At 34.3% G+C, this 22,920-nt stretch overlaps 1 protein-coding gene across 1 annotated transcript in view; it reads right to left on the reverse strand.

Moving 5' to 3' along the window:
- GLRA3 (glycine receptor alpha 3) overlaps nucleotides 1–22,920 on the reverse strand; it is a 177,251-nt gene that overhangs the window by 124,276 nt on the left and 30,055 nt on the right. The window contains 2 exon segments of the mRNA XM_046657295.1: nucleotides 6,350–6,417; nucleotides 20,618–20,745. Of these exon segments, the coding sequence (XP_046513251.1) occupies nucleotides 6,350–6,417; nucleotides 20,618–20,745 (196 nt within the window).

Consider the following 22,920-nt stretch of genomic DNA (forward strand, 5'->3'; position numbering starts at 1 on the left):
GTGAAACAAATATCCATGTGTCTATGATATAAATAAATTATTGGACGAATAAATAAATGGGGAAAAATAAATAAATGTCCTGTACAGAAGGATCCTATATCATATGTGGAAATGACCCCTTCAAGGAAGTGGAGCATAACCCTCCCCTGCCTATAAATGTGGGCTGTGCACAGTGACTTCTTTCCAAAAAATACAGTAAGGAGAAGATGAAGAAAAAAGAGTAACTTTACAGTGGAAAAATCTGACAAACACTCACCTAACCCATGTGATCAAGCTTAACATTGGTGAGTCATTGATAATGAGAGTACATACAATTCTAATGATATTACATACACTTGATATGAAGTAATGAAAAGAACACTTTACCTATGTGGTCTTCCTTCCAAAATCTCCTGATCTCAGTCTAGTCATAAAAATAAAAGTCAACTGAGAGACATTCTGCAAAATACCTGACCAGTACTCAAAATTGTTAAGGCCATCCAAAACAAGAAAAATGTAAGAATACATGACAACTAAATATAATTTAGTATCCTGGATAGGTCCTGGGACAGAAAAAAGACACTAGTAAATACTAAGGAAACACTAAAAATGTATAGACTTTAGGTAATGAGGTATCAAATATTTGTTCATTAGTTGTGACAAATGTATCATAATAAAGTAAGACATTAATAATAGGGGAAACAGCAGGAGATATAGGGGAACTTTCTGTACTACCTTTGCAACTTTATTTTGTGGAACTTTACAAGATGATTAAAATTTACATGAAAAAGCAAACTTCCAAGAAGAGTTAAGAATATTTTGAAAAAGAATAAAGTTCGTGTTTGAGAAGTTTTCCTGTTAAATATCAAGCTATTAAATATAAAGCTATATTAAACAAGACACTATAATATTGGTGCAGGCGTAGACAAACTCACCATTGGCACAGAAGTGAGAACTTTGAAACAGACTCATTCAGTTTAGAAATATATATGACCGAGATATAATTACAAACTATTGGAACTAATTATTCAATTTTGAAATGAATAAAATTAAATGCCTACCACACATCATACACAACTACACAAAATTCCAAGTGGACTAAAACTTGAAGGAAAAACAAAATTCTCTTAGAAGAAACTATCTTTATGAACTTGGGTGAGAGAAGGATTTCTTAAGACAAGTACAAACCAATGAGTAAAGCAAGGTTAGATTTTGTAAATTAGAATTAAAATAATTTATACATCAAAAGACATCTTAAACACACTGGAAAAAAGTAAAATAGGTATTTAAATGCATATAACTGACAAAGCATTCATCTTCAGAATAATATAGTGTGTGTGGTGTGTTTAAGTGTGTGCAGTCATATGTCACTTAAGGAGGGGGATGTGTTCTGAGAAATGCATCATTAGGGGATTTCATCATTGTGTGAACATGATAGAGTGTACTTACACAAACTTAGATGGTATAGCCTACTATACATCGAGGCTATATGCTACTAATCTTATGGGGCCACTGTTGTATATGCAGTCAGTCACTGACTGCAACTTTATTATGTGGCTCGACTATATAATAGAAATAAGTATAAGTAGGAAAAAGATATAAGTAGGCATTTTGCACAAAGGACACATGCATGGCTAAAAAACAGTCAAGAAAAATGCATAACCTCACTATTAATCACGGAAATTGTGTGATAACAGCAATTAAATCTAGTGAGTAAATAGTAGTTGTGGGAGATGTAAAACAATAGGAAATCCATAAAATTGCTAGTAGCTGTTTAAGATAGAATGACCACTTTAAACAGCAATTTAGTAATATCTGAACGAAGAAATTTCTCTCCTGAGTATATCACCTTGGGTCAAATAGTTCCACTCCTGGGTATATACCTTATAGAATATCTTGCATATGTGTATTAGAAGATAATGAGCAATAATTTTCAGTGCAGAGTTTTTTTGTAGTAGCAAAAACATTAGAAACAATTGAAATGTCCAACAAATGCAGAATGAACAAGTGCATTATGGAATACTTATTGAAATGAAAGTGAATAAAATAGTCTAAGCACACAAGCATGGATTATCTCAAAAAAACATACAGTTGAACGAAAGAACTGTTACACATGGATACTACACTATGGCCATTTTGTTTATATTTTCCTATATGCAGAATGGAATTTTATGTCTTAAAATCAAATTCAGGAATAAAATTCTTTTGGGAAAGCAGGGAAGTGGTGCTTTGGGCAAGAGCACACAGTTAACTTCAATTTATTTATAATGTTTAATTGCTTAAGACGGTGATAGGTGCATGAGTGTTACTTATATTATTACCTCTGCATTTTTGCATAGATAATAACTTTGATAAAAATATACTCAGAAAGAAGGATGTGTAGGAGTTTAAAGATCCTGTTAAGAATATGTAAATGGACACTATCAAGTTTTTTGCCATATTGGCTTAGGTTTCTCTTGAGAATCTAACTATCCAGTGATTCACAGTAGCATCTACATGTGCATGATTATTGTTGTAACTAAACTGTGAGCCTATAATTTGTGTGGAAAATTGAAAAGCTGTACAGTTTGACAATTCTTTGACATTACGGTAGACCTTCAGTTACTCTCTCCAAGCCCACCATGCATCTCTGTATACAGGCACTTGAAAAGTGTTACTATATCAAAATGTCTCATCTTTCCTGTTTTTATTTTATAAAAATAAGTTATTCTATGGGCACTGGTGAAAAGTAATGGTTCAATGAGTAAATATTGACTTAAGGCACACAGCAGAGCAATTCTCTAACTCTCTAACATATGTGTGACAAGATGGAGAGCCATCTGTTTTCTGAAGATAGGAATTTAAGCCAATATATCCATTTTGAAATATTGCTATATATACACACCCAAATTACTGCATAGGTATATATGAGGTTTTAAAAAAAGCTCAATTTATGAATGCTTTCATCCTAGCATATAAGCCCTATGCACAACTCATCACAGGTTTCCAGGAGTAATGCTTCACTTAAGAGTAACTTAACGTGGAGATCTTAAGCTTCATTTCATATAAACAATATAAACAATCACGAACTCCTTTTCTCACCACAAGTTTAAAAGACAGGATAAACATCTTTCTCTCACCAAGGTCATGTTGCAAAATTGGAAAGAGAATGACGCTAATGATAGTAAACCAGTTTTATTTTTAATTTAGTTGTTTAAGAACTGTGATTTCTAACAAGTTAAATCATTGTCTACTTAAGAAGAATGTGAACTTGGACTAATGGAGGCTGAACAAATCCTTAGAGAATCTCATCATATGTAATGACACATGAGTCAAATGTGAGGGAAATAGGGAAGTTTAGAATTTCCATAAAATTTACAGAAAAAAATCTGATGCCTATATGTCAAGAATAATAAATTTGTACTCAAGTGAGAGTGGTTGACACTACATTAAGTTAATGAGACAAACATTGGGAAAGATGAGTTTAAGAGTTAAAAAGAAATTTGAGTTTAAGCTATTGGAAAATTGCACATAAATATAAGAAAATGGGTTCAAAAAAGATGCAAAATATGTTAAAGATTTGAGTTAACTTAATTTTCAAAAAGTGGCTAAAAGAGGAGAATATCTACTGGAGAAATTTTCTCAAGAATCAAATAATTACCTCAAATGAGCCAAAAGCTGTATTTTAAAATGGGGAGAGATATAATAGATTAGAGACTAGACCGGCAGAGGAAACTTAATCTATTTGGTCAGTAAAGATATTAAAGACACTTAAGATCTTTGTTAAGCAAGGATGTATAGATTGGGAGAGTTATTTAGTTTTATTTTAGCTCTGAGTTCTGGGATGCAAAGATATTCATTAATGATTACAGGTAATTTGAAATTCTGTCCTCTCTGTTTCAGTACATTGTCTTAGTTGAATTAGGTTATTTGTATTATAAGAACAAGAGTAAAATGTATTAGTATAAGAAATGTGAATGTTTAAAAAGTATTTTAATACTTTTATAAAAGTAAATTAATTCAAACAATATTGTGGCAAATGAAGCAATAGGATAAAGTTTAGTTGCAGAGCCGTGATGGTGGAAACTACAAATAAAAAACGTCAGCTTAACCAAGTGGTAGCTAAATATTTTATGATTCTTAAGATAAAAATAATAAGTTCTAACTTTCTCTATTTCTGTGTAGATGGACACTGTATTGCGCCTATTATATCTGACACCATTAAAAATTTTACAAATATTGAATCTGATTATGTAAATAGAAATAATGTAACATGTTTAGGAGTTTAGAAGACTAAAAAGAAAGATGCCAAGCTGCATGTAGTTAATTTTATAATACTTAACCTCTGGGGTGTTTGATTAATGTTTTTTGCTGCTGCTTGTGACTCTGAAGAGGAAAGTGATAGATGCTAAAGAAGATTCTGAAGGGAATTCATGATGATGGAATATGTAGGAATGGAAAGGGTTTCTATACTAGAGAAGGGAAATAAAACTGAGTAAGAGTCGCTGTGAGACTGTCTTTGCAATATTCTACAAGCTTTTCGTACAATATTGTTCTATAAAGGAAATCTGTCTAAAATTATTAACGGTAAGAAATTTAGCTGGGGTAGTCTTCTAGATTGTGTGTGACAACCATATTGTGGTAGACTGATGAAATATGCCATAAAAAGCAGAGATCTTCAGGAAACTGACATGGTTTGAGGTTTTATTAAAAAGGCAATCTAGCCATGTCTTCTCTTTTTTCTAAGTCCCTTCCTCCACCCCATAAAGACATGTAAGGCCATAAACCTTTCCAATTACTGCAGTTGAAAGTATTTCGTGGAAATGATCTTGCAAACTAGAAAGTATAAGCCTATTTCCAGGTTTCTAGGATTGTATAGTGTGTATATTAGTAATTAAAATGAGAAAGTTGCCAGGGCTAGGAATACAACTTGGGAAGTCTAAATAGAAAAAATCCAGCAGAGATTCCTTCCTCTTTAAATATGATTTGGACTGGATATATACAAATGCAGGATATAAATCAGGACCAGATATTCAGTCAGAATCCAGAATATATCAACGTCTGAAACAAGAGTATGGTCAGAATTGCACCAGAACCACACTGCTCTCACGCTAGCAAATTGTACGCGGGCTCTGTGTTTACACACATATACACAAACTCATGTTAATTTATATACTGTAGTTAAGATAATTCTATATAATGCCCAAATATGTGAGTTCACTTCTTCTCCACTGATGCTTTTATTGTAATTACATTATACTGAGTTTGAGCAAAGCCACAGAGATGACGCTAAATCAGTAAATATTGCATATATGAAAGAAACAGCATTTAAAAATAATAGTGCCTGAATAAAGTCTCTTCCTGTTGAGATAATCCTCCATATACACACACATGCGCACCCACAACTCTACATACACCTCCACATAATATTTTGCATATTGGATTATATTTCCTTAGAAAATTTGATATCAAGTCATTCTGAAATATATAAAATGAGCATAATTCTCTACTTAATAAAGCTTTTGCAAGCTAATAAATTTTTAAGTATTTCATATCCTATATTAGCTAAAATCAGCTTTGAAAGTTAATGAAAATTATACTTGCTAAATTTAGGAATGGAGTATAATTCTAGGTAATTTAAGAATGACAATAAAAGTTTCAATTGAAAAAAATCTTTGCTTGCTAGACAATTTTACAGATATTTGGTGGTTCATGTGCCTATCTTTGTGTTTTCTCTTACCTAAAGTGCACAAGAAAAGCTACAGGGCAAAGAAGAGACACAACATGACCTTCAGAGAAAGTGATACAATTCAAAACCGAATAAATTTGGTCTATAATGATGATATTTTTGGCTTTAATAGCTTGATTATATAAAATATTCTCAATTACATGGTCTCTGTTCAGTGTGTTTAGTTAATAAGGCATACACTATAATTTACAAAACATTTATGATGTTTGAGCAAATATTATATTCATTTGGAAAAGTAATCAAATAGAATACTTAACATAATATTATAAACATAAGTATAAAGAATAATTAAACATGAAATGATTTACTTTTATACTTACATCTCGCTATTAAAAAGCATTGAAAAGAAATAAATAGTTTTTATGGTAAAATTTTAGTTTTAATTTGAGATTTAATATTTAATGACTGAAATGGGAAACATCAATCTTATTTTCACTTACATTTATTTTCTAATATTCCATCTCTAAATGAAACATTATTACCTGCAATTGATTGCAATTTAATTATACTATAAATTTTATCTTTTAAAATCTCATTATGTTAATTTTGGCTTTAAATTACATAACGTTAGCAGGAAAATTGCCTTTAATGTAATTATAAATTACTCTGGTGTGAAACTTGTCACAAAGTAAACATGCCTACCATTGTCGTCTCGGCGATAGAGCCAAAGCTGTTTATGAATATATTGCATGTGACATTAACTGGAGGACCTGAAAAAGAGATTAAAACATAAGGGCTATTTAGATACGTAAATATTTTCAAATAACTTCTCATTAGTAGTTTTTAAAAAAAAGAATAGTTTTTAATACATGTACACACATAGATGCTTAAAATTGAAGGCAATCATTCTGTGAAATAATCTGGATTGCAAAGCACAAGTTCATGGCCTCCTTTGAGCCCTGACGCTGGCCATGATATAAGTCAGTAACCTCTTGGTCTCAGTTTCCTTGATCTAGATACCGCCAATGGCTCTGTAAATGTCTGCTTGAGTAAGTCCAACCTCTGAGCTTCTTCACGGGGTTTCTATTGAGTCTCCCCCTCCCCCAGTGTATGGGTCATATTTCCCTGCTTCTTTGTATGTCACATAATTTTTGGTTGAAAATTGCATACTTTAGATAATATGATGTGGCAACTCTGGAAATCAGACTCCCACTTCCAACCCATAGTTTGTTGCTGGTGTTTTTTATTTTATTTGCTGTTCAGTGACTTGGAATAATACTGTAAAGTCTGTATTTCCCTATGGTGTGCAGCCACTGAAGTCTCTGCTCAATGAGTTTAGTGGTCAACTAATGATTGCTCAGAGATTTCTGAAATGTCTGGAACCAATAATTCTTCCATCCTTTGCCAAGGGACTTCATGTTTGTTTTGCCTGTAATGCTCATGCTTCACCTTTCACTTCCTGCTTGCACAGGGTCTGAGGTCAGTCAGAGGTGAGAGATTGGGGCCCTCCTAGGACTTTCCTGGGCAAGCACAATGGCCCTACACATGCGTGTAGCCTCCAGATCCACAAGAATATATCAGAACTTTCCAAAGCTGCCTATGGGCATCTCATTCCCCAGATTTTCTTTTAAACTTTTTGTTCAGGCTGGTCCTTGCCCAACTGGTATCGTAACTTTAGGCAGCTTCAGTGTTAACCAATTTCCTGTGATCATTTACAGCAAATGCCCTGGAGATAGGGTTTTCCCACTGAGGGAGTTCTCAGTCAAAGTCAAATCATGACAAGCCCTCTGAGTGGGACTCTGAGGGAGTGGGCCAGAGAGGTCAAGCAGTAACATTGCTCTGGGGATGGAATTTCTGAGGCGCAAACCGGTCTGCCTCCTCTGATAGTTGCCAGGCTGCTGGATTTAACAGTTTTTTCTGGTTGAGAAGCTGCTGGTTTTCAAGGTTTAACTGTGGAGCTGGGGAGTGCGGCTGTGTTTAAACGCCCTCAGTTCTTAGAAAAATTCATCAGTGTTGCTTGAATAAACTCTCTTCAGGGTGTTGCAAGCTTTTGGTTAATTTTCAGAGTTCTGAAGGTTAAGTTTTATAATTTCCCTGGTGTTTTTGTTGCTTTTTTGGAGGAGTGAATTTACAGAGTTTTTCACTCTACCATTCCAGAAATCCCCTGTTTAAGTGCCTGATTTAGCATGCATCATAAAACAAAGGATTTCTATCTTTATGAGACCCATTTCTTCATTCCTTTACTAAATATCTAAAGCCTATTCACGCCAAATGGAAGAAGATACAAAGAGATTATCATCTAGCAAGGCAGAAGGAATAAGAATCAGTAAACTGTTGAGTACTGCTTGTTACCATGTACTGTGCTTTCTGGTTCAGATACTACTTAATCCTTATAACACTGAGAGTGAATAAGATTCTACCATTTACATATTAGGGAATTGAAGATCTGATGAGATACATAAGATGTTAATAAATAGGACAGTCAGAATTTGAACCTCTGGTCTGATTCTAAGAATCATTCTCTTCTCACCATAGCAAGCTGTTCCCCCGTCTTCTTCACACTACACAACATTCAAAGCATTTCACTATCTGGCTACAGACTTTGTTATTAGGCTGATATCTGTATAAATATAAAACACAAATACTGAGTGGCAGGGGTTAAAGTAATTCTGAGTTAAACTTTACCTAAGTTAGTCAGACAAAGCCACACAAAAACTGCTATCTAATCCTAATTTATTTTGTTTCTTTTTTTCACCTGAACATAATTAGGAGTAACAGTTTTACAGGATTTGCTACAGAAAAGATGGCAGCCCTTGCCCTACACTGCCGTTTCCCCCTCACTAGAGATAATGACTTCAACTCATTTAATAGATTCTCTGGGTATTAACCTCAGTTTCTCTAAATAGTAAGTTAATTTTTCAGCTTTTAGATGTTTTAGTTTTAGGCATATGTTCTGATGCCCATGCCGAAGAAGAGGATTTAGCTTTTTTTCACACATTGTCCCCACTTCTACTAACATAAACCTTTTTTCTGTCCCCCCATTCTCTAAATATCGTTAAATTGTCATTGTTGTTAGGTCAGTATTTACTTTTTACATTATTATGACAAGGTAAATATTACCTCCAGCTGTATAATATACTAAGATTACTTTTCCTTTCCTGCAGAATATTTTCTTGAAGTTGAAAACTGGTTCATATATTTCACATAGTTTCCTCTGTATGTATCAAGAACTTATCCACAAGTTCTGAAATGCCTATGTTTCAATATCAGACTCAACAGATATTCTACTAACTTTATCTTCCTTCAGACTTACTCTATTCTAGATTTTTCACTCTGGAGCATAACAGTCATCTATGGTCTCCCATAATCATCATACTGGGGATTACCTACATCTCTCTCTTTTGTGGGATCTCCTTTCATAGTCCCCACACCTGCTTTTCTGGCTTATTTCTTTATTTTAGCAGTGGATATCTTTCAGCAATTCTTTGAGAAACGGTACATAAGGATGTGAAGCCTTTGAGAACTTGCTTGTTCACAAATGTCCTTTTTTTATGCCCTCACACTTCATTAACATCCAGACTTTGTGCAAAATTTTAGGCTGAAAATTGTATTTTCTTCTGAATTTTAAAGACATTTCTCCATTGTGTTCTTTTTTCTAGTATTGCTGTTGAACAGTCCAAAGCCATTCTGATTCTTGACCCTTTGTAAAGATAAAAAAGATGTTCTCTTTGTACCAATATATTTTAAAAAAAAAAAAAAACTACTACATTGGTTAGAATAGTTTAAAATGCCATTTGAAGTCTCAATTTACATTTACTTGATTACTGGTGCACAATTTTCATCTTTGTTTTTCTACTCAATTTCTGACAGGTATTTATCTTGCTGGAATAAGATAGAGAAATAAACCAACAAAATTACTTAAAAATAAAGTCTAGGACCCACAGGCTTATGGAATCCTATGCACTTTGAAATCATCTGGGGATTTTAAAAAAGGTTGATACCTGGTTCTTACCTTCTACTTTGGTTTGTATGGCATGCAACCAAGCTATCGGTATTTTTTAAAGGTCCCTAGGTGATTCAGATGTGCAACAATGTTGGAAACCACTGGCCTAAGGAATTCCAGACTAGGAAACATCTGTGGCCATTATACCAGAGGGCTCAAAATGAACTGGAGTTTTATTAGAAACGGAGAAATAGAGAGAGAGCACTCAGGACTTAGAGCATTGAAAATGCAAGACTATTAATTTTAACAAGAAAGTTGCCTCTTATGATTTGGTCAACACTACCAATAAAACATAGTAGATGCTATGTACTTAGAAGATCCCAAAGTCTACAGAGCAAGAGATGCCTAGAACATAAAATTCAAACAGATATAGAAGCTAAATTGTTTTAAAAATGGAGGATGGACATGTAAAAATAAGAAGACCTCATAAAAATCCTGAATCCTGGAGGTGCTCTAATTCTTTGATTACTAGTGAAAAGGTTTTTTAAAATCTTTATTGATTATTTCCAAATATTTACAAATTTTTTAAATGTATAAGATGATAGCGGTGTCTTATATGTCACTACGTGAGAGAGGAGAAAGCATGGCTATTTTACTCCATGATTATTTTATCCCATCATAAGAGAAGTATAAAGTCATAATTGTTAAATATTTTTTTTAACTTCAAGTAAGTCTGAGGTGGTGAACTCTAAAATATACACAAAATATATACACAGGCTGACAAATCTGGAAAAGCTAAATCCAATCTTTCACATTTTTTAGGTTATTCTTCTCTTTTTTCTAGAGAACACTGAAATGCTGCTATTTTCTTTCATGGTGACAGTAATACGAGTCTGGGGAATATGATTTAGCTCGAGGTAAATTCTGCTGTGCGTTATTGCCTCACACCCTCTGAAAGAGGGAAAACACAAGAGCTTTAGGATTGGGATAATTCATCTTCCAATGAAATGCTGAGAGAGGTGGCTCCATGTTGGGACAACATGGCTCTGCGTGAATCTACTAATAGAAGACTGCCTGCTCCATCTGACTGTGCTCTCTTTGCCTGAAATTGGAATAAATAAAACATGGGGGGGATTATTTTTCTCATTTTATTTTAGCAAGGAGCCGGGTCTTTATTTTTTGGACTCTAATTTCTCCATGGGCATTGAATAAAAGGTAAGGCATTATATTTTTTGTTCTCATCTTTTAAATATCACCCACTAAATTGTAGGTAATAGTGCTGACAAATAGAATGAAGGTGAAAATTCAGGATAGCCTTCAGGGGCCTGAAGTTAGTAGCATCTGTTCTGATGCATTTCAGTGTCCCTTGGGAGTAGGCCCTGCATTGCACATCCTAATGATTCCAGGAAGCTTCTGAAAGGAGTAGTATTAAGCACTCTGTTAGGAGGAGGACTGCTCTGATATATTTGTTGTCTCCCTAAAATGTGGCACTGGCATCCCAAGTTGATCAGAGGCTAACAGTGAGGTCAATGAATAAAATAAGGAAAATAGTATGTTTCCATAGAGGAGAAATGGTCAAAGGAGAAGTGACTAATTTAAGCTTTCACTCATAGTTGGCAACGTGATGCCTCACAGTAGATGAAACAGGTTCTAGCCCTTACACTCCACCAGGCCTCCAATGAGATGCACAAAGCTCTTCCTAAAAGCAGAAAGTCAACCTGGCTTTAGATCTAAATTTCATGTGGTAATAAAGTGAATCTCAGTGATCTCGGGTCTAAGCTTTATTGTTTAATTGATCAATTACCAGACGTGTTCCTTGCCTGGTTATTAGAACATACAAAAGTGCTATTCGGCTCCCATTTGACTTCTTATTTGTATATATATTCTCTTCTGCAGCAGAAAGAAAGGTGAATGGATTCAGACACCAAACTTTAATTCCAAATTTTAGAAATACAGCAGACCTTACCTGAAAGATATATGTGTATATCTCATATATATAGAAATGATTTTATCTTTAAACATTTAAAAGTATATTAAAGTATGAACCAATTTGGGAATAAAAGTCATTGTTTTTAAAGATAGTCTTGGACTAGAACATGGAATTTCTTCAATGTGATACCAAAGTATTTGGAATTTACTTAACAAACATGAAGGAGCCATTACACATTCTTGATCATGGGAGTGTAGTGAACCAATACAACAGGGCAAATGGTTGAATGGATAACAAAAACTTAGAGACAGAGAAAACAGAAATTTATTGTAATAGTCCAAATGGGAGACAGAATGGCCCTGACCAAGGATAGTGATGCTGGAGATAGGTTACAAAGAAGGAAATGGATACAGTACCATAATGTTTATAAAGCACTGAATTCTACACTTTAAGCTTCTGGTTCATGTCACATCAGGGCCCCAATCTTGAAGTTTTCCTACCCTAGCTATTGATATATATATTCAAAAATTTTGCAGAGAATGAAGCTCAGGGCAGATTATAAATCTTCTATTACCATCACAGAAAGCACCTGTTTTAGCAGTCCATGGCCAATCTGCTACTTCTCCGCGCCAAGGCAAAAACTGTTACATCCATCTAATGCACTGCTATGTTTAGCAACAGAGCAAATAACTGCTATAGCATACATATGGCAAATTGTGCTTTTAAATTCTTCATTACATTAGCCATCGTTGGCATGAAAAGCAAATGACAGTCATTGCAGATGTTTTCAGCAGGACATTTTCTTTTAGATGTCCCTTAAAGATATATAACATGGCTTTTAAGCTCAAAGCTGGATGAAGGCAAAATGGCAAAGTGCAATGCAAAGCTTGGCAATTATATTGTTGCCACTCATATCGGGAAAAAATTGTTCACCAGACGTATTTAGAGCAAGCAAACAAAGAAACAAAGGAAAAATAATCCAAATGTTCATGAAAAGACTCTAAGGGGTTTTTAACATAAGGTATTATGGCCTCTCCCTTTCTAAAGACATAGAATGCAAGTGAAAGATTAAATCACAAAACAATTCTCTTTAGTGACTTGTTTTGTTTTATACAAATGTGTATATTTATATAGTCATGTCACGAGGAGAGGAATTTTATTTGTTAATTGACAAAAGCATATTTGATGACTTTAAGTCCAGATTTTAAATTATTTGTTAGGTGCTTGAAAAAGGTTTGAACATTATGGCAAAAAAATAGGATACAGTTTATTCTTCCCCTTCCCTTTCCTTCCTGAAAGTGCAGTCCTAAAGCTATTCCATCAGGCAATGCAAGATAGGTCCATGCAGGAAAAGGCTGCAGGGAGTGTGGTAAACTAGAGCAGGATGAGAAGACATCTTTGAAGGATTGCACTGCATGAGATGTAGGAACCAGAGCATGTGAGGAGGATGTTCCCATAGTGGGGCTGCCTGGTGTGTTATGTTAGAACTAGAGAAGGGTGAGGCAAATGTCCACATAGGGGCATTCTGGTGTGGGGAGAAAGAGTCTCAACAGGACCCTAGGACATTTGTGCAGGAGACGGAAGGCAGCAAACAAGGGAGATTCATCATATATTGATCTAATATATAAGTATATGAAGGATAATGGGATCCAAGTTTCTTACTGTGAGAAGAGGAAGTTAAAATATGGAAACTCAGGAGCCAGAATAGACCTATGGTATTGGAGATATCAGTGTGGACTCACAATTTTCAATAGATAAAGAAGCAAATATATAGATGGAAATTAGTATATATATGAATATATGCATATGTGTGTATATTTATGCAGCAACTTAATCAGTCAATTGAAGTAAACATCACAAGTAATAGTAAAAACTCACATGATCCATCATCTGATAAGATGCAATCAGAATATATCATCACTTCTGTGATATTCCTGTCAAGACATATTACCTAAATTGAATCATGAGGAAACATTAGACTAATGTAAATTGAGGTACATTCTGTTAAATAAAGGAATAAAAATATTTTTTAAAATGCCAAGATCATGACAGTCATGGAAAGAATAAGGTGTGGTTCAGACTGAAGGAGAAATGAGAAATCATAAATAAAATATAAAATGTGATTCTAAACAGGATCCTTTTGCCATAAAGCCATTATTTAAATAATTGATAAAATTTGATTGGGGGTCTGCAAATTAGATGGTAGAAGACAACAGTGTTATACTGTTTAAAAACAATAAAGAGTGTGGCCATTGGTGATAGAATGAAAAAAAACATAAAAATACAATAAATGTTTGGGAGGAATATATAATCAGGTGATTATTGAAAGAGTATGTTCCTGCCTGGTTCCAAATTAGACTTAAGGAATATCCAACTGTGGGCCCAAAATGTCCCTGTTAATTTGTTTATTTCACTGGTTAAATTGTGGTTATCTAGGAGAATGTTCTCATTTGTATGATATATTCAGTTATTGGGGCAACAAATTACTTTCAAGTGGTTTGGGGAAAAAATAGTTTTGTGCTACACTTGCAAATCTTCTCTTAGTTTGAGATTGTTTGAAAATAAAAAAAAGAGAAAAAAGTTCTGCAGAAAGAATACATTAAAAAGTAAAAATCAAACAGAACCTAAAAATAGGAGATGCAGAATCTAAATCTGTGAACATTTCAGATAAACAACTACAGTTTTAGAAAGGCTTATTATCAAAGAGATTCTTTTTGATAAAATGACCTTGTACTATTTAAAAATGCAAATAGAAAATGTGCCTTTTTTGAAAAATAATTCTGAAGTTTATTCAAGAACAATAGTATCTGGATGGATAGAAATAGTTAAAAGAGATAAAGGAGATGCCAGCACTTCCCCTGAAAAAAAAAATTACAGGTAGGAAATGAGCATTAGATACACATGCCATTCTGGCGATAGAATGTGTTGTCGCAGAATAAACTATTTGAAAATTGGATTTGTGACATAGGAGAAAGAGATTAATTTAGAGAAATAATATATATGAAAAGAGAAAAACCACAGACACATTGTGAAGACAACAATGTTATACTGTTTAAAAACAATAAAGAGTGTGGCCATTGGTGATAGAATGAAAAAAACTTAATAAAAATACAGTAAATGTTTGGGAGGAATTATTGAAAGAGTATTTTCTGCCTGGATCCAAATTAGACTTAAGGATTATCCAACTGTGGGCCCAAACAGTAGAATCAGAGGAAAGAAATAAAATCCAGAAAAAGCTGGTAATATAGTCTAGGGAAATAATACTTCTCGTTCCAGAAATGACTCCTGGAAGCTTCTATTTTAAGATGGGGGATTGAACATAGTTTTCTTTTTCTCTAAGGGCATAAAAATGATATTATTGAATAAAAATGAGACTAAACATATCATACCAAAGAGAATGGGAGGAAAATCATAGTTTAATGATGTAAAATATAGAAGGCAGAAGAAAACGACTGACAGATGAAACAGAGCACAACCTAAAATAAATGCAGGTTAGGAGGACTGCAGGGAGAAGGGAGCTAATGTGCTAAGAATGACCTAGGAAGGGGAAAGTGTCACCATCTACAGGAAAGGAAATGGGGAGTAGGGAGGGGCCTGCAGGAAGACGTCCCTGGCACTGTCTCAGAAAGCTCCCTGCTTCCCATCTATATCCCTGTGGAGCAGGAGTGGCCTGGGGTTTAGCCCTATGGAATTGTTTGAAGGAATGGAAATAATTTTTTTTTTTTTGCTTTTTGCAAACATAGTTTATTAATGTGATTGGAAATAATATGGTTCTCTTAATCAATGCAGACTTTTTAAGTGGTTTCTTTTTCCTTTATTGAGATATAATTAACATACAACATTGTGTAGGTTTAAGGTGTATAACATGTTGATTTGATACACTTTCATATTGGGATATGATTACCACCATAGCATTAGCTAACACCACCATCACATCACATAATTACTATTTCTTTTTTGTGGGGAAAACATGTAAAATCTACCCTCTTAGCAACTTTTAGCATATAATACAATATTGTTAACTATAATTATAGTGCTGTGCATAAGATCCCCAGAACTTATTCAACTTCTAATTGTTTGCAAAATGTAAAAAAAAAAAATTGGGGAAAATGGGATTCCTAATAATACCTCAAAATAAACCATCTCCATTTTGGTATCTGGAGGATCCCAGACCAAAGCCTTGTTGACACTCAACACTTGCCTAAGGCAGAGCTCTGGCCAGGACAGTGACATCTCTGTCAGGTTTCCCTTTCAAGAGAGAGAAAACACCTCCTTCCAGAAACACAGTGCAGACAAAACCTGTGTCAGCACCCAGGGAAGTCAACTCCATCCTTCCTGACCTCTACAGCGCTCCTATCACATGTAAGAAAACTAGCAGCTTAAAGAGAGTGAACAAGGTGAATAAACATAGTTGTTCATGCAGAAAGAAAAGAGAAATTACTGGACAAAAATGAAAAATAGGAGAGGTGGAATGCAAGAATGAGGGCATTAAATTAGCAATCTAGTTAGTGCAAAGGAAATCTCATAACGCTTTCTTTGTCAAAGGCCTAGAAGTAATCAGATTAGAAGAGGTACTCACCAGAAGTAACCAATTTTACTTTTTGAATATTTGCCTCAAAGAAGCAGAACTATGCATAGAGATTGCTGAGGCAAGGGACTGCTGCTTTGCATCACCAGCATTTTTAGGCAATTTAATTTTTACCAAGTACGGGGACATGATTTTTGCTGTTGTCATAAATAAAACAAACAGTTAAATATACAAAATAGTGCCTGTCTAGCAACCTGTGACACAACCTTCATGACTTCACATTCAGGGAAAATGGTTTAGGGTAAAGAAGACTGTGAAGAGACTGAAATATAATTACAGAATTAAAATCTTCCTAAACATTCCAAAAGTATACAAACAATTGCATGTAATATGAAAGAGTGATTTAGAGGACAAATCTGAACAAATCTCCTTACGTGTAGAGGGAAAGGGCAAAAGCGTAAATGGTATAAGTTGGAGTATGTTAGACACGGGTGATGGAAGAAGAGATCAAATTTTTTTTTTCAAAGAGAAAGATAGTTATTTTGGAAAATAACACAAACAGTGCCAGTATAAGCAATCATTTTCTTAAAGAAAAATGTCCATAGTTAAATAAAAAAAATAATTACAATACTAAACATCAGTAGGCAAAAGAACAACAGCTACAAACTTTTGACCTAGAATTCTGTAGTTTGATAATTGTATAAAATTTCTTTAATGTCAAATGTATAAACAAGAGATTATCATTGAATATTATTCAGTGATAAAAAGAAATGAGCTATCAAACCATAGAAAGACATAGAGGAATCTTAAAAGCATATTGCTGAGTGAAAAAAGCCAATCTAATTATATGACGTTTCGGAAAAGACAAAACTCTAGAGACAGTGAAAAGATCAGTGGTTGCCAGATCAGTGGTTTGAGTGAAGAGGAAAGAAAGAAGGACATTCATAGCTGAAGCACAGGGGATTTTTTAGGGCGGTGAAACTATTCTGTATGATACAGTAATGCTGGACACATGAGGTTACACATTTGTCAAAACCCATAAAATGTACAAGCCAAAGAATGAGCCCTAATGTAAACTATGGATTTTAGTTAATAATAATGTGTCAATATTGATTCATCAATTGTAACTAATGTAACACTACTACAAGATGTAAACAGTAAGGGAAGCTGTAGGGGATGGGAGAGTGTATGTGGGAACTCTCTGTACTTTCCAATCAATTTTTCTGTAAACCCAAAACTGTTCTAAAAAAAAGTGCAGAAATTTAAAAAAAAAGATGAGAAAAAACCCAGAGCTCAGAAAATACATCAACTTACTCCTGTCCTGAAAAAACAAAGTATTTTATTGTATTTTTGTATGGGTGTGGAGAGAGAAAAAGTATTTTCCTAGGTTTATTATTTTTTTCATTAACACTTTAACACATGAAGAAGCGAGAACTAAACCATTTAAGTCATTGTAATATATTTTTACATCTATTTTGGCAAATTCTCATTCTTTTTTCTCCTTTTTAAAAAAACTATTTAGTTAATCTTACTCATTTACTTTTTCAAAATAACTTACACTAGTGGAATATCATGTTACTGGTATTCATATCTCTAAAGTCTCATAGTATTAATTCTTTGACATATTGTAAGGAAAAGTATATATATTAGCAGGTTTAAATTAGCTCGTTTGATTAGCTAGATAAATACCTTTAAAAAATCCACAAGGGGAAAAACACTTAAACATGGCAGGGGACATTATAATTTTAGTTTTGTGAGCTACCACATATAAAGACTGCTAAAATTATAACTATTATAAATATCTTCACTTCATACTTCTGTTTGATGAGCTTCTTTTTTAAAGAGGTACTGTGGGTCTCTACTTACTTGACAATAGTAGAGCTGATCTTACACTCCTTTGTCTATTCTGATAGGTCTTGGATATATTGTATTAGCACGTAAATATCTCAAAAATATCCAAATATATTTTATTTATATTTCAATGCTGGGCAATGAAATGATGGTCAAAATATTACGATTTTAGTTTATTCAATAAAACGAAACAGTGTTGAATTTGCTTAGTTTGGAGGTAGAGTTATGTGAATGTTCCTAGACACAACAACATTTCACTTTGGCAATTGAGGAAAAAGCAAGAGTGTTAGCTAAAAACTAATTCATTAAGTTATTTTTTTAAATTGACATTATTATTTTTGATAATCAAATGTGGCATGCACTTGTTTTTCTGATATTCGGAGTACAAGATATCTTGAAAAACCATAAACAAGAGATCACCCCCCCCCCCCCCCCTCCCACCCTTCTCTATTCCTTTAAGGACAGAGAAATTCTTGCTGGGGAGTAAGAATTGATTTTCCCACTATCAATCAAAAAAATCTACTCACCACTGAACAGGCTTGATTATCAGCTAGTTTTTAGAAACAGATTTTTATTAAAAATCAAAAGAAAAGAGGGGCCGGGGCTGTGGCCAAGTGGTTAAGTTCACACTCTCCACTTCAGGAGACTGGGGTTTGCGGGTTCAGAACCTGGGCATGGACCTACACATCGCTCATCAAGCCGTACTGGGTGGCGTCCCACATAGAAGAACTAGCATGACCTAAACTAGTATATACAACTATGTCCTGGGGGCTTTGGGGAGAAAACAAAAAAAGAGGAAGATTGGCAACAGATGTTAGCTCAGGGCCAAACTTCCTCACCAAGAAAAGAAAAAAGGAAGAATAGGTACTTATTTCAAGCAAGGTCAAATCCTTGGAGTCCTTTCCTGGCCTCGCAAATAAACAGTAATAATTAATCACACTTAAGATGGTTTAAAGTTTCATTTATCTGTTAAATGATTGAAATAAGAAAATAAAAGTAAACTTTCTAAGACAACAGACAAGGCATTGAGACCACTGTTGTGTAGTTAGTAGCTGTATTTTTATTAAGATATCTGTTGTCTGCGGCATATTCACAGACATTTGAAAACAGAAGACATTTCCCACTTTAACTTTTGGTGAAAAGAAAGAAATACTTCTGAACCACAGAATTTAGAGTCACCACGATGAATCCACTTATTACCCATCACGTTTCTTGTGGTTTACTCACATGACGACTGCTTATTTTTCAAGGTCCATTCAAAATCACTTCTCGACCTAACGTAGTGATATTGCTTTCCCTCAATTTGTAAAAGATTCTCCTAATGCTGAAATTTCTCGCTTTCATTTGTATGTGACATCTTTTAAGCTGTATTATTTTCTCACAGTTTACATTCTGTGTTTTTCTCCTGTGTGGTTAAAAATATTTTTTGTCAAAATGCTTAAAAACAAATCAAGAAATGCAATCCACAATTTAAGTGTTAAACTCATTTTAAAATTGAAGTAATTCATTGTTTTCTACTCACAACTTATCAAAAAATTTTACTCCTATCTTTTTCTCCTGCTACTCATTCTTGCTGTTTATTAGTCCTCGCCAATTAATGCTTACACCATTGTTAAGCAATCCTTTCTTTTTAGTCTCATAAAAACAAAATCAGGAAAAAAATTATTGTAGACTACATTGTTTTTGTTTTCACCTTTAAGAATGAAAATAGCTTAACTGAATCCCATGGAAAAGGTGTGAATTGACATAACTTAGATTACTTTTATTTTTTCCAAGGAAGATTAGCCCTGAGCTAACAGCCACAGGCAATCCTCATCTTTTTGCTGGCAAAGATTGGCCCTGAGCTAACATCCGTGCCCATCTTCCTCTGTTTTACATGCGGGACACCTGCCACAGCATGGCTTGATAAGCCATGGGTAGGTCTGCCTCCAGGACGGGAAACAGCCAACCCCAGGGCCGCTGAAGCGGAGCATGAGAATTTAAGCACTGCATCACCAGGTGGGCCTCTTAGATTACTTTTTTATTGACTAACATAATATTTAAGAGATATTAAATAAGTAGGGGCATGGAAGTAGCTTTCTAATCTTTTATCCTAGATTAAATTACAGGACGTATTATGGTTTTGGATAATCTACATACCACTTGTCTAAATACGTTGATTATCACTATACTAAATAGAAGAACAAAAAAGGAGTACTTTTAAGTTGATAATTACTTTCCTGTAAATTCAGGTAAAAGATTTGGGAGGTAGGAAAATTTCTTAAATGTTATCAGTGGCTCTTAGTTATCCAGACCCTTCTTCAATGCATAAATTCAACAGCTGTTTCATTCTCCACAATACAGAGTCCTGCTGAGGGGAATTTAAAATGTGGGAAGGTTTATTACTAACTCTAAAACAACTTCTATTCCAGTTAGTGAGAATATACACTAAATTTTATTTCCTAAATGAATAATTTCCTAAAATGAACCGCCACGACCATAAGTATTATAACAATTAGAGAAGGTGAAAAAAACATTATTGGTCCAAAGAAAACAAATTATGCTCGCTATTAACATGAGAATAAATTTCTTCTTTCAAGATGGATCTTTGTCTAGTACAATACTTGGAAGATTGTTGGAAATAAGTGTTAGAATTTTTGGTGGAATCAATTTGAAAATTTATCTTGTTTAATCATATTTAAAACACATTTCATATATAGTAGTTAGCAAAACAATTACCTTTAAAATTGGGTCTGATTCTTGCGTCATACCCCGATGTCCTCCCCATTAATTTATCCAGAAAGTCAGAAGGTGACATTGGAGCACTTCGAGATCTTGCACTATCTGTTTCTTTTGTGGCAACCAAACTATAAATGAGAAAAAGATACAGATTTTACCAAAAAAAGTCTTCCTGACAATTGTTGCCTACAAATATAAGATAAAAATGCTAAGCAAAAATACCTTTGAAAATACAAAGAAAAGCTTTATATGCTATACAGTGAATATTATCGTAACAACAGTTAGATTTTTATAGATTTACAGTTCTATTTATAAGTCTTCAAGTATTCAGCCCAGGCGTCAGAGGTGACATTATTTTGTGTTAAGTGTGGAAACAAAGCCACATCCAAATTATTGGGCTTTCAAAGTTTGTATTTACCCAAACTTGGTTTCTAATTGCAAATTTTAGCAAAAAAGTATCCTTTAGTGATTCAGGCATAAGAAAATATGAAAATATAGCTGTGAAACACGATTCTTATTGTTTTTGTTGAAGGAAAAAAATGACCTTTCAGGTTTTGTGAATTTTTCTTAACAGTAATAAAACTTCCATCCAATAGATAAAAACATTTCTTCATTTGGAGTTCATTTCTTCAACTGGAGCGCTTCCTATATTAGCAACATACCCAGATAAATTCATTCTACTCTCACTTTGTCATTCATCTACAGGACATTTTGCTCAGATCTATAATTTGTGCATCAAGATTGAGAAATTACTGTAAATGTGCTCTGTGCATCTGAACATTATTTGCTGAGAAACTGTGTCCAGGGAAGGTAAAGTGTTATTGTATTTTTTCATTCAAATATTTTCTGTTTTATGCAGCTCCTCATCCTAGAAGCCCATAAGTGTACCTGCATCCCTGTCCAGTCCCTCGTTTAGGTAGGTTGGTCCACAGAAGGCCTGCTTGGTAATATCAAATGATTCTTTTCATCCACAGAGCTTTTCTCAGGGAAGTGAAGCAGACTTTCTGAGTACACATGTCTTTGAAACTGATACATCAAAACTGATGTTACTTCCTGGAGATTGTCAATCCTCACATCTTCCCAGCTCTGTCACTCAACTAAGGGCATTGACAAACCCTCAACCTTTGTGGTCACCGCTTGATCTTAGCAGTATCAAGTTATGAAATTCCTCCTGCCAGAGTTTCTAATAAATAGCGAAAATGGGCCTTAACACTGTCACCATTAAATTATCTACCATGCATATATATTCAAGGACTCATAGACACAATTTTAAAATCCAGTATCAATGATAATTGTGAGAATGACACTTCTGAAAGCATAATATCACAACTAACAGCGCCTATTACTCTTGCCCTGTTCTAGAGGCTCTATCTAGTTCTGGAGATTTTAAGTCACTTATCTTCCCAATGACTCTCACCCTTATCTTTCTCGCTAAACACAAGTTTCTCCTTTCTCTATTTTGTTGGTTCCATATTACTTTGTGACCCTTTATCTCTGATTATCACTGATCAGTTGAGTCCCCGTCATTGTGACCTCTGGAAAGTTTATTCTAATGTAATAATCATCATCACCATCATGAAAATAAAAAAAGAAGAAACTCACAACCTTCTCAAAAACTCTAGAACTTTCCTCTCCCATCTGGTTTTAAGTAACTTTTACCTGTCCTCTTAAGTAACATTTACTCATTTTCCATGGCCCAAACATAAAGAGGGCAGAAAGACATTGTCAGAGCTCTCATAGCTACATATTGCTGCTTCTTAACCATTCCTTTTATTTCTTTTGCAAAATCCTTCCTTCCAGTTGTTAGAAAATAAACAACAGGGCTGGCCTTGGAGTCCATCAGTTAAGTTCAGTGTGCTCCATTTTGGCGGCCTGGGCATGCACCTACACCACTTGTCAGTGGCTGTATTGTGGTGGTGACCCACCTACAAAATAGAGGAAGATTGGCACAGACATTAGCTCAGGGTGAATCTTCCTCAGGAAAAAAGAGAAAAGAAACATCTACATTTTCCTATAAATGAATAAACCAACTTACTTGTATCTGAACCAATAATACTCTGCCCCTCACCTTTTAAAAGATAATAGATAACTAGGTATGATTAGCTGGCAATCCCTCACATTTTGCACTGCAAGGGGGAGATTATCACAGATTATCCAGGTCAGCCCTACATACAACGGCATGCATCCTTATAAGAGAGAGCAAGAGTATATTTGATTACAGACAGAAGAGGGAAGGCAATGTGGCCATAGAGGCAGAGATTAGAGTGATGTGGCCACAGCCAGGGAATGCCAGAGTCAACACA

This window comes from Equus quagga, chromosome 3 (assembly GCF_021613505.1).
Source record: "Equus quagga isolate Etosha38 chromosome 3, UCLA_HA_Equagga_1.0, whole genome shotgun sequence".
NCBI classification, from domain to species: domain Eukaryota; kingdom Metazoa; phylum Chordata; class Mammalia; order Perissodactyla; family Equidae; genus Equus; species Equus quagga.